The sequence below is a fragment of the Sus scrofa genome, chromosome 17 (assembly GCF_054392235.1).
Source record: "Sus scrofa isolate SSC_HxYL_T2T_F1_AM1 chromosome 17, Sscrofa_HxYL_maternal_Yorkshire_Landrace_v2.0, whole genome shotgun sequence".
Taxonomy (NCBI): Eukaryota; Metazoa; Chordata; class Mammalia; order Artiodactyla; family Suidae; genus Sus; species Sus scrofa.
This window is the reverse complement of record NC_139399.1, coordinates 11,983,467-11,996,303: the sequence shown is the minus strand read 5'-3', so window position 1 is coordinate 11,996,303 and position 12,837 is coordinate 11,983,467. Positions and strand designations below refer to the sequence as shown.

General features: G+C 36.1%; 1 protein-coding gene across 1 annotated transcript in view; it reads right to left on the bottom strand.

Moving 5' to 3' along the window:
* Positions 1-12,837, bottom strand: part of ZDHHC2 (zinc finger DHHC-type palmitoyltransferase 2) — a 72,763-nt gene that overhangs the window by 16,296 nt on the left and 43,630 nt on the right. Inside the window, exons 5-7 of the mRNA XM_013984983.3 lie at positions 8,173-8,242; positions 7,269-7,301; positions 1,756-1,876 (exon numbers count right to left, since the gene is read on the bottom strand). Coding sequence (XP_013840437.2) covers positions 1,756-1,876; positions 7,269-7,301; positions 8,173-8,242 — 224 coding nt within the window. The remainder of the gene's footprint in view (positions 1-1,755; positions 1,877-7,268; positions 7,302-8,172; positions 8,243-12,837) is intronic.

Sequence of the window (12,837 nt, the reverse complement as noted above, 5' to 3'; positions counted from 1 at the left end):
TGCACAATTTAGCTACTGTTCTCACTGATGTTTTACATCACTACAAATAACAGCATCATCTACAAAAACACACACAACACATCCACAATAATGCTTCAAGCTATTTTAAATAAAATCATTACAGAAAAGATCAATACTAGTGTGTAACACTTATCTAAAATAAACTGGACAATAGCCATAGGATGAAAGAGGCCATCTCAAAGCAAAACCACACTGACACTCATTGTTCCTATGTTCAAGGAGCTCTGACCTCCCTCTAGAATGGCAGGTGTGGGGACAGTTGGTGAAACACCAGAGCTGCTAGGAGGTGTCCCTTCTAATATTCTCTTTCAGTATCCTGTAGGACGTGACATACTGACCCAGGTAGGAAGACCTCACTGACAGCTTTTGACAGCAGAGTCTTCCCAGTGAAAATTGTGAATCATTCCTTCACAAATATATTTGTGGTTTAGAAAGAAAATAAAACCATCCAGAGGAATGAGGAGTAGTCAGGGAATACGCCCTCAGACATTCATCAGGGGTCACCCTTGAAGCCGGACCTGGGAAGTATCCTTGAATGCTCGGAACATGTTCATTCACCTATGTATTCCTAGTGCTTAGCAATGTAACTGGCACACAGTAGGCTTTCAACAAATCTTTAGTTTTGAATGTGATTCAAATCTCACATCAATGATATAGCAATTCAGAATGTCATACCATAATGAAGGATAATTTAATGAATTTTAATAAAGCAATCCTGGCAAGGGATAACTTTTTTTTTTTTTTAACCATTATTTGGTATTCATGAGGAGTATCTTTGGGCATTTAAACTACTTAATTCTAATTTCATTTAACTTACACTTAAAATACACAGTGGAGAAAACAAATGAGTTGCCCAAAGCATATATCTAATAACAATTCAGGACATTATAAATATAATGCATTTAATAATCTTTTTACACATAAAGAATTTCTTCTATCTTTAAATACTAAAAAATAAAACCTTATATAGTCGAGTCTCGTTATTCGCAGTAGTGATGTTCTATAAAGGTGCTATGAACACTGAATTTGTGAATCCTGAACCATTTCTCCTAAGGAAAATAAAGGTTAGCTTCCTACAAGCCTCTGAAAACAGTATTTTTTTCAAATGATCCATATGTAATAACCTTGTTCTACCTGAGTTTCAGCTTAACATCCTATTGATGCTTTATTTAATATATACTAAATAACACAGAACTCACACACAATAGCACCATAATTTGCGCCTGAAGGAAGCTTATCTAAACACATGAATTTTCCCCATGAGGCCCATCACAGTCTCTTGTTTTGCTCAGAAACACTAGCCAGCACTTCAGCGCTACATTTAAAGACATTTTAAACAACGAAGTCACCAACAAAAGAAGCACAAAAATGCAAAAGACATGACACTAAATAGACGGAAAAGCACACTTAGTGACAATATGCAGGTTCAAATAAGAAGGCAGTATGACATTTCATTTGACTTCAACTGGAAATGTGAACATGGGTGACTCAAATTTTTCCTACTCTGTGCATGACTGCAAATGACCACAAAAGCTATGGTGAGTATTGACTTTGCGGTTACAAATAAATATTGGCCGGTAGGTGAATTCACAAATACAGAATCTGCGAATAATGAGCACTGACTATATATAAATTAGCTCGACTCTGTAAAATTAGTGTCTGGATTAATTCACTATTGAAAATCTACATACGCATTTTTGCATACCACAAAAAGTCACCAAGGTAATGACTTACGGTCCAAAATTTGATAAAATACTGTAAATCTGTAGCAGCAATAAAAAGGCAGTAGAGCAGAGAATAAGCCAAGAAAAGGAGGAAAAATTTGTAATTTGAAAATCCAACACAATTGTTCACCCTGTTAACAAAACAAAAACATTTTCAATGAGTTTTACATTGTCACCCTAAATATACATATGCTCAATCTTAAAAGTATTTGGTTTCCTATCATTTAAAATTTATTGGCATTTCTTTAAGCATAACTTGAAAGATTCCTTTACACATACAAACATTAAAAAAATCCATTTCACTCAAAAGGAATTTCTATGTTCATATTTTTAAAATTTGATGATATGTAATATTACTTTAATCAATCATGAACCCTATATTTCTTATTCAGTTATAAAAATAAGCACTTCCTTAAGAATAGATCCTGTGACAAATCTACTAGTACCAGGCAGATAAGAGGAATTTTCTAAGTTCTTCTCTATGCTACCTTTGAGTTTGATTTCCAATTACGATTAATTAAAAAATCTTTCAAGTTTTTTCCAATTAGATGAAATATCTTCACAGACTACTGGCATGCCGTCAGCCTAGCACTGAAGCAACCAGATTATCAGAGCATATTAAATGGGGAGTTGAGGAAAAGAAACAGGACTGGGAGCCAGAGAAGTCATCATAAACATTTGATGCTAAATAACTATGTTGTCCTGACAAGGTACCATAGACTCTAAGAATTTCATTTTCCTTAACTGTTAAATAAGCATCCTGATATCCTTTCTGAGAGTCAGCTCTATGTTCCATGATTCTAAGTATGAAGATTTATAATTCTCAGTTCCTACTCTGAAATCACTGTAAGAATTCAAACTACAATATGAACAAATATAAATACAAATACAATCTATACTTTATAGTAACACTTATTCTATTTCTTTTCAAAGCTTTCCCTCCCCTCCTTTTTATAAAACAAGGGAATTCCTAGATGACTTTGTATAAATAGCTGGTATCTTCACTAGTTAACTCTGTTAACTGGTATAATAAACGTATCTGCATAGAACATACACATATTCCTCTACTCAAACAGCTTTACTCCTATTCTAATGCTGATAAGGTAATCTTGTTCTCTACTGCCTCTGCTAATAAACGGAAACATTCTTCTTTCTCTATTGCTAAGGTGAAACTATGTTCATATGAAAAATGGTTTACTCAATTATATAAGATGAATAAGTTCTAGATCTGCTGTACAACACTGTGCTTAGAGTTAGCAATGCTATATTGTGCACTTAAAAATTTGTTAAGAGGACATAACCCATGTTAAGTATTCTTAGAATTATACACTTTTTAAAATTAAAATAACTCAAAAATTAAACACTTAAGAATAAACTAGAAATTTGGAACACAGATGGAAAATGTTTATCTCTTCGACCTCAAAAAAATATAAGGCCAAGGGAATGGCATATGATTTAGCAATTTTGGAACTTAAGGATATTGTGTGTGACAAATGCATAAAGAAGGCAAAAACTGTGGGTGTGCACTGTATGAAAGCAGTTACATTTGCAGCTCTAGAGATTCCAGTGAGTGTAAACCAATTACTGAGAATGCCTCTTATGATAGCTGAATGAAATAATGGCAGGAAATAATATTGCAAACAGTTCCACACAAGTCTAGTGTAATTGTATTCTGTCACAAAAGGATACAGGATATTCCCTTCGCTTACTTGTGTTGGTTCCAAGAGAGACAAATGGTCAGACAAAGGCTGGGTGTATTAAGACTGGACAATGACTCTTTTGTGGACGAAGGGAAAATGAGAAGGGACAGGAGATTGTTCCCTTTCTACAGGAATGTAAGAGGGAGTTTTGTATTTATTAGATGACAAGTAGTGTTTTTATTGAAAGGAAAATGATTTTGAACATAGATTTTACAACATCTAATTTAGCTTTAACTTCTATTTAGGGGTATGGTATAATTTGTCATGTCAGAGCCAGGAAACATAGGAGAAAGTCAGTAAATAAAGACCAAGTATTTTAGAGTTTGATATGTGCTTTATACTCAAGGAAGTATAGTAATAATACTTATTTTTAATAATACCTTTCTCTCCTCATGACAGATAGCTTTCGGCTAGACATTTTAACTGCCGACTGCTTTGTAGACTCAATTTGAAAAGGAAGTACATGTATTCTGGGTCTGAATAACTTTATATGGAGAAATAAAACACATTCTAGGTAAATATCCCTTATATTAGTTGTTCAAATTCAGTGTAAACATCTCCTGGTTCTGTTTTAAGGGGAATTGCTTTCTGAGTCTAAATTGGAAAAAGAATATAGAAAAAATATGGAAAGAAAATTGCCTTTGAAGTCCAAAAAATTTGTTATGCATTTTAAGCGACTCTAATTTTTCTGAGCCTCACTTTCCACTACGTTAAAATGGGACGAATCATTTCTAATAGCATCTGTCATTGCTCTAAGGGTTACAGATTTTACAGATATATGGACATACTGTCTCTAGACAAGCACTCAATAAATTGAAGGTAAAATTATTTAATTAGTGTTACCTAACCACTGGAAAGTCAAGGTACATTATTAACATAATTAATTAATAAGGATTTTATATTAAAAGAAAAACTATCTCTGATAGGAAACCCAGTAAGGCAAATACTACAGGATCTCTAGTGTAATTAAAACAGAAGTGTGAGGTTGATCCCCTGCATCCCGATGAGAACATGTAACCAGCCACAGTGGATACACTGAAGTCATTGAGAACAGAGAGGCAACTGTTCTGATTTTTCAAATGCTCTAAGTTGACAGATAACTAAACTTCAAAATCGTATATAAGACCTCAATAAAAAGGTTGCCCCACACTTTGTGACAATTCTAAAAGTAATTAGTGACTGTTATATTCACATAATGGCTGTAAACAAGATTTTGTATATATAATAATGAAAATGTTTCCAGTGAAGTGAAGAAAAAAAAAAAAAAAGGCACAGACCCAGCCTGTAAGGGAAATACCTGTGTTAAAAAAATGTGTAAAAAATGTTTTGTGGGCACAAAAAATATTAAACATACAGATTTATATCTGAAAAGCACACATGACATTTAGCAACAACGGCTCCTTGTGAAGAGGAGAAGGAGGTAGGGAGAAGGAGGTTAAGAACACCTGCACCGTTATTATTTAATTTAGAACCACAAGTGCGTATTATCTATAAATTTTTTAATTTAGAACTTTAATTTGAAATTTAAAATAAATAAAATAGCTTCTCTTCAGCAGGCACCAAACCCTTCACAAGCCGATCTGGCTACTGCTTCCTGCAGGGGAGTGTCTGGAGCTGAGATGGGGGCTGGGGCTGGGGCTGCAGCATGGGAAGCGACAGTGCAGAGAAGCAGTATCACAGGAGCTGAAAGGCACTGCCATCAGTACATTCCACCTCTTCCACACTGCCACGCAGGTCTAGAGTGACAACGGGTGGTGTAGAGACATGCAATCTGAACCCATTCTTTAAAACTCCAGAGTCTTATATCTGTTCCCTCTGACTTATTTAACTGGGTTTGTCAAAATGTGAAAGATCACCAAATTATGCTCTAAGTTTCTTTTAAAGCCAAATTAATCGCACGTTTAGAAAGACTGCTATCATAGTAAATCATTCTTTTCTATATTGGTAATTTTCTGAGGATAGCAAAGGAATGGCAAGTTTCATAGATGTGTACTAGCTTGGAATTAATCCTGCTTCAAGTTCTTATCCACCTCTCCATTTCTTATCATCACTATCCCTTATGTTATGTTAGAAACAGAAGAGAAATAAAAACTCTATGTCCCTGATTTATTTACTACTCTGTTAAATTATACCTAGACCACACAGCTATCCAGAAAGAAGGAGAAAAGCCAATAAAGCAGGTGCTCCTGGCCAGTCCCTCACCAGTTGAGGGTAACCTCTGGAAGCATTGATACCCTGGCATTTCTGAACTTCCCAGAGTATGAGTTGAACACCACCATGCCTCCCCACACCTGCCCTGCCACCAAATAGAAGACAGTCCTCAGGCAGAGAAGCAGAGAAACAGTGGTGCCTGAGGTGGGAGCTGCGGGTGGGCGTGAGATCTGTCCACTGCAGGTGCAGTGAACTCCCAATTGGACTGTGGCAAGATGAGGGGAGGGGGCTTGATAGCATGTGTTACTGGCAAGGTGAGATATAAGAGGATTAAGAAAAACTTATAATTGAAGATAATAGGTAAAAAAGTACTTGCTGAGAAAGAGAACAGAATGAATAAAATGAATGAAAGAATGAGGAAAGCAAGAGTGACCTCAAATGAAAATTAATACTCCAGGAGTTCCCATTGTGGCGCAGCAGAAACAAATCCAACTTGTGTCCACAAGGATTCAGGTTTGATCCTTGGCCTCGCTCCGTGGGTTAAGGATCCAGCATTGTCATGAGCTGTGGTGTAGGTCACAGACACGGTTTGGATCCTGCATTGCTGTGGCTGTGGTGTAGGCTGGCAGCTGTAGCTCCCCGATTCGACCCCTAGCCCGGGAACCTCCATATGCCATGGGTGCAGCCCTAAAAAGCAAAAGAAAAAAAAATTAATACTCAATATGGAGGTTATTTTTAAGAGGAGCATTATTCTCATAGAGTTAATTAGCCTTAACATGTTAAAGGAGAAAATCTAGGTGGAGAAAAAGAAGAGGTATCCTGGAGAGAGATACAGAATCCTGCAAAACTCCACATTCCTCTACTGTTTCCCGCAGGTAAGGTAACCATTCACTGCGAATGTTTCAACCTATACCTGGCATATATTTGTATGCATGTCTACCTTTCCCCAGTACCATCCCTGAAAGAAGATAAGGAAGGCTTGGAGAATGACCTGCTTAATGTCTAAATCCAACCTGGTTTGCAACCTTAGTGTGGTTGTCACAGGTATGTGCACATTGAGACAAGGAATTACAAGGTAGAAAAATCAACCTCCATTAGCTAATTAGATCTTTCAAATAATCCTCTATTAACTTACCTAATTTTATGACTTAGAACTTTTTAAAAAAAATAATGAATTCTAAGTCAAAACCCTTGTTTAAATATATGTGTGTATATTTGCTATTCTATTCTTTAAGTTGTCTTTAAAATAGTTAAAACTTTAGATGAATTCATTCTTGTAAAAATTTTTAGATTAATTCATTTAATAAAAATAAATAATAAATAAGAAACTTTAAGCAAAGCATTGTGGATAATTTATGTATACATTTTAGTGTAATTTGTCAGAAATAATTTAGAATCTCCGTATTTATACATGTACATACAAAGACAACCATTTGTTCTCAGAGAATATGAGAAAACTTTTACATTGTTAATCTACTAGTTAAAATTATTTAATGGAAACTCTCTCCTAAATAAAGGTTCTTTTGAGCTAACTAAACAAACACTATAAACTAAATCTGAAAGGACCTCCTAAGTCAGCTAAGGCAACATTTATAAAAAGATTTAAATAGATCAATGATTCAACTTATGTTCTAAAGGACAGAAACTTCTTTAAGTATAGAGTCATACCCACCACGGGCAATGATGATCCATCTTCAAAATACATCTAAGGAAACAAAACAACACATACAAAACTCAACATCCCACAAAATTTATCCCAATACATTATAAAAGGAAAATATAAAGCAGTTATTTCAAAAAAGTTGTGGCAAGTAAAATACTGCAAAATTATTGACTTATCGAAAGACTGAGTAATAGCAAAATCGCTCATTTAAAATAAATACCATGGCCAATTCCAGGTAATACAATGAGAGAACTCTAAATTCAAAATATAATGCTTTACAGGAAAATCTACTCAATGCTATGCAATAACCTATGTGGGAAAAGATTCTGAAAAGGAATGGATATATTTATATGTAGAACTGATTTACTTTGCTGTACACTTGAAACTAACACAACTTGCTAAGTCTACTATACTCCAATAAAATTAAAAATACACATATACATGCTTTAAGATACAAATAACTCATTTTCTAAAAACAACACAGTATGTTAGTGTACAACTATCTTGTGCTAAAGAAAGTACAAAATGTCAAAAAATGTATAGAGAGTCTGGATAAAACTTTTCCCTTAAGATGTCAAGCCTTAAGCCCAGTGGTACTGTCTTTGTGGTATATTACGAATATAGAACATCTGTCATGAAGGCAACTGAATTATCTTTATGAAGATAGAAATGAATCACAGAAGTATTTGTTAACTCGAACTAGCCAAGCATGAGCTGCTAAAAATCATGCACTTGGCCACACTCATGTTACTGCAAGTGACCGTGCTCTGTGCTGGTTACATTTCCTAAATAAATGTCTGAAACACATGAATAAGGAAGAAAGGAAATGATGTGGAAAGCAGTGAGAAAAGAAACATACTAAATAAAAAGACCACCAGCATGTAGACATTTGAGAAGTAGAACGTTTTCTTACTTATCACAGACGGAACAGTGATGGCAGCGGTCTGGTTTGATAAGTTGGCATCTGTCACAATAGCGGATTGCTACGAACAAAAAGTCTTAGGTTTAACAGTGAACTGAAGAGACAATTAAATGACTTTGAATCATGTACCCACATTTAAATGTTAAAAAGCATAATAAATTTAAATTTGCTACAAGTGACATATTTGATGCTGTGTAAACACAAAAATGGAATGACTTGTCTACAGCCTCAAGTTCTTTGGAGAGGTTTCTCCAAAACAGAAAAGCTTTTGGGGAAATGTTTCTAAGGCACTCTCAATTATAAGTATATTTATCATTGTAAAATAGTCACATTAAGACTCATAAAGGGGGCAACTATGTCCATTTCTATCAAAGTAAAGAGAATGTCTCCAAGTAAATCAATTCATTCCCTGTACCCTGCCAAGACAACTAGGTGAGGATACAATCATATTTTCGCAGATTTTTTTTGAAAAATACATTTTAGAAATTTGTGAATAAGCTTAATTAGTTGCTTGAACTGGGAAAGAGCTCAGACCTCTGCTAGGTGAGATATAAGATTGGAAGTGAATATTGGAGGAAGTATTTCCAGTAGGGAATTTTAATTATTTTGACTGAAGTCCTGATGCTTTCTTCTCTAATACAGAAATCAGAGACAATTATGGATGATTGATTTGGAGATGCTTTTTCTTTTTCTTTTTTTTTTTTTTGAAAGTTCAGTTTTATTCGGGGCAAAATGAGGACTCTAGCCTGGGGGCAGCATTTCAGACAATCTCTGAAATGCTGCTCCACAGAGTAGGGGAGACCAGTCAATATACATATGATTTTGGGGAAGGAGGAGGTACATGTAACCAAAGCACACATTTTTACAGGGGGTCGCTGCTAGTCTCCCGAAGGTAACTGCTAGTTACAAGGAGCAGATGTCACCATGAAGGATTTTAGTGCTTATCTAGATATGAGGAGATGCAAGAAGGGGGCTCATAAAATCTCCTGAAAATATCTAACTCTCTGAAGACCTGTTCTGCCAGTTTTCCCAGAGCACAAAGTGCTCACTCCTGAGCTCCTTTGGAGATGCTTTTTCACTACACAAGCATCTGATGGGATGCACTCAGTCTGCCAAAATTACAGATCAGTCAAGTGGGCAGTCCAGGAGGGCCAGCAAAATCAAACCAATGAATTCAAAATTTGGAAAAAAAGGAGTTCCCGTTGTGGTACAGCAGAAATGAATTCGACCTAGTATCCATGAGGATGCGGGTTCAAGCCCTGGCCTCGTTCAGAGGGTTGGTGATCTGGCATTGACATGAGCTGTGGTGTAGGTTGCAGACTCTGCTTGGACCCTGTGTTGCTATGGTTGTGGTGTAGACTGGCAACTACAGCTCCAATTCGACCCCTAGCCTGGGAACTTCCATATGCTGCAAGTGCAGCCCTAAAAAAAAAAAAAAAAAAAAAAGCCAAATAAATAAATAAGGAAAAAAAATTGCAACAAACAACTACCCAGGTTATATTAGCTAACATTATAATCTCTAAAAAAGGAAACGGTTGCTATAAACAAAAACAGCTTTATTTTTAAGATGACAAGGCCTAGGAGGAGTTTTTGCAATACTGAAATAAGTTTTTAATCATCCCCTTATAACTTTCTTTCCCAGGAATTCCAGAGATAAACAGCATGGCCTGTTCATCTCTTGAATGAAGACGTCTCAAAGGTGCATTCCAAGGGAAGCTAGAAGGTATCACTGGCTCATGTGAAGCACCAGAGTGTGAGGAAGTGTTGTGCAGAAGGAATATAACATGAGCCACATGAGTACTTGTAAATTATCCAGGAGTTATGTTAAAAGAAGTTAAACAGGGGAAATTAATTTTAATATTTTACCTAATATATCCAAAATATTATTTCAGCATATAATTAATATAAAACACTAGTTGACATATTTTACTTTTTTTTTAATCCTACCAAACCTTTGAAACTTTTATGTGTTTGATACTTACAGTCACATTTTAAGTTGTCAGTAGTCACAAAAGCCTAGTGGTTACCATAATGGGCAGCATAAGTCTAAAGTCAAAGAACTTCCAGGTGAGTTTTGGTGGGCAATGCTGGATTCTCTCCAAGTGGTGACTATCTCTATTTATTTATTTGTTCATTCATTTGTTTGTTTGTTTGTTCTCACTTTTTTGGCCATGCCCACAGCATGCAGAAGCTCTCAGGCCAGGGATCAAACCTGTACCACAGCTGTAACCAGAGCCAAAGCAGTGACAATGCCGAACCCTTAACACACTAAGCCACAAGGGAACTCCTGATTATTCCTACTTTAAAGTATACTAGGCAAAAAAAACCTTTCAAATTAAAGTGGGCAGTAACTCAAAAGAAATCAAAATGTAGAAAAAAAATTCAGTCTTTCAAAAATGGAAGTTTTGTCTTATAATTAAAAAAAAAACTACATGTGCCATATTACATTCAACTAAAATCATCCCACTGGAATTGGAAATGAGCCATCTGATTGTCACTTAAAAAGTCCTAACGGTGAAGGGAGAATTTTAAACTGTCTTGCTTGAATTTTTTGAGAATTTACTCACATGTTACATAATTTAAAACTTTTCTGATAAATGTTGAAAAGGAAATGTTACCAACATCTGCGTGCAAAATGACAAACTAATTACATTGCTTCTAATGGTTATCTCCCTACTCAAAAAAAATCTACAGTTTTTTTTTTTTTGGTAGGGAAGGGGTCAAGGGTAAGAGAGAGATAAAAAAGCACAGTCCTCATTATTAAAAATAAGAATAATTAATAATATGATGGAATTTGGAGAGTCCTGTCAGAAAACCAGAGATGGCTGGATCAGAAGAAAGCACAGGACAAACAGTTGTGAGATGAGCAGTCTTGATACCTTCTACAACCCACACCCAAGTCTGTGGTTGGATTTGTTCTCTGCATATAGCAGCCAGTGTAACCTAGGCAGCTAGTATTTTTCTCTTTTAGGTTTGGAGGAAAGACTGTGGATTTAGAATGAATGGGAAAATCCTAAATTATATCACCCTCCACTTTCTTCAATCTTCTGTAAAGTATAAAGCATGTGACCATCAACTTAACCTTTCAGTTGTTTTAGTCCACAGCCTCCCGCAGCTTGAGGAAGGAAGTTATCCAAAGAACCCAAGGATCTTGGCTGGGGTGGGGGGGGTGAGGAGGATCCCGCTCACCTTCCTGCCTCGGGGGTACTGTGGCTGCTCCAGGGACTGTCCATTCAAATCGTGCTTACCTTGCCATTCCACATATTCCAGAAGGAGGTCAATCACACTAGTGTTATAATCTATTCATTATACCTTGTGTAATTTCATTTAGCCAAGGACGCCCATCAGTTAAGGCTGATTTTGGCATGCATTCAGAATTTTTGTACTAAAAATATAAATAAAGTTCAATTATATATATTTTGGCTTTTTAGGGCCGCACCCATGACATATGGAAGTTCCCAGGCTAGGGGTCGAACCACAGCTGCAGCTGCTGGCCTACACCACAGCAACTCAGCATCTGAACCACATCTGGTACCTATACCACAGCTCACGGCAACACTGGATCCTTAACCCACTGAGCAAGGCCAGGGATCAAACCCGCGTCCTCATGGATACTAGCTGGATTCATTACTGCTGAGCCACAGAGGGAACTCCAAAATAAAGGTTATAATTGGAAGTGCTGATTCTGTTCCAGAGTGTCACAGATGTTGAGAATCCTAAATTTATCCCAGGAGGCAGGCATACAAGAGATGAAAACCTTAGCAACATATAAACCACACAAGGAGGTGACTTATAAATCCAAAAAATGTACTTGTTATTATTAATGAACATTAATACTTTGTGCTGGTATGACTTATGCTTCCCTCCTGGTCTTAATTCGGTGTATCAAGGGGTCCAGTAGACAAGAACTGCACTAAGAATGGGGAGGCAAGGTTTCTGCACCTGATACTGTCACTGTCCTTAAATACTTTTGGAAACTTGTGCAGTAATTTATTCTTAGGGGGCTTGCATTTCCTCAGTATTCATGTAGGCTTACATAGGGTAAATATATGTAAACACACATAAGCACATCTCTGTTTCTATGGGTGGCATAATACTGTGGATCAGGGAATTACCACTTGCTCACTGAAAAACAGTAAAAAGCAAACAGGAAAAAGATCATGTGTGGGGCTTAGAGTTATATTCAATTATGAGTCTGAAGTGAGTTAGAAACAAATATAAATAATATAAAAATATTAATGAGATATTTTACATTCCCTTTTTCATACTAAGTCTTTGAAACTAGTTTTACACTTAAAGCACACCTCGATTTGGACAAGCTGCATTTTAAGTACTCAATAGCCACATGGAGTAATTAGCAGCCACCGAAAAGGGCAGCGTGAGCCTAAAGTCCCAACATTTCTGGGTGACCCTTGGTGGGCAAGAACCAGTAGTCCATGTGTGTCAATTTTTAAGACAATTTTAAAATTAGATATCTGTTAAATCTCCTTAAAAATCTGACCCAAGTAAATGAGATTTGAGTTGCTTTTGTAAAAAAATTTTTAAAACTTACCGTACATTTTAAAGACAAAGAAATTGTATTAGAGTTCCCATTGCAGCTCAGCAGTGATGAACTTGACTAGTATCCATGAGGATGCACGTTTGATCCCTGGCCTT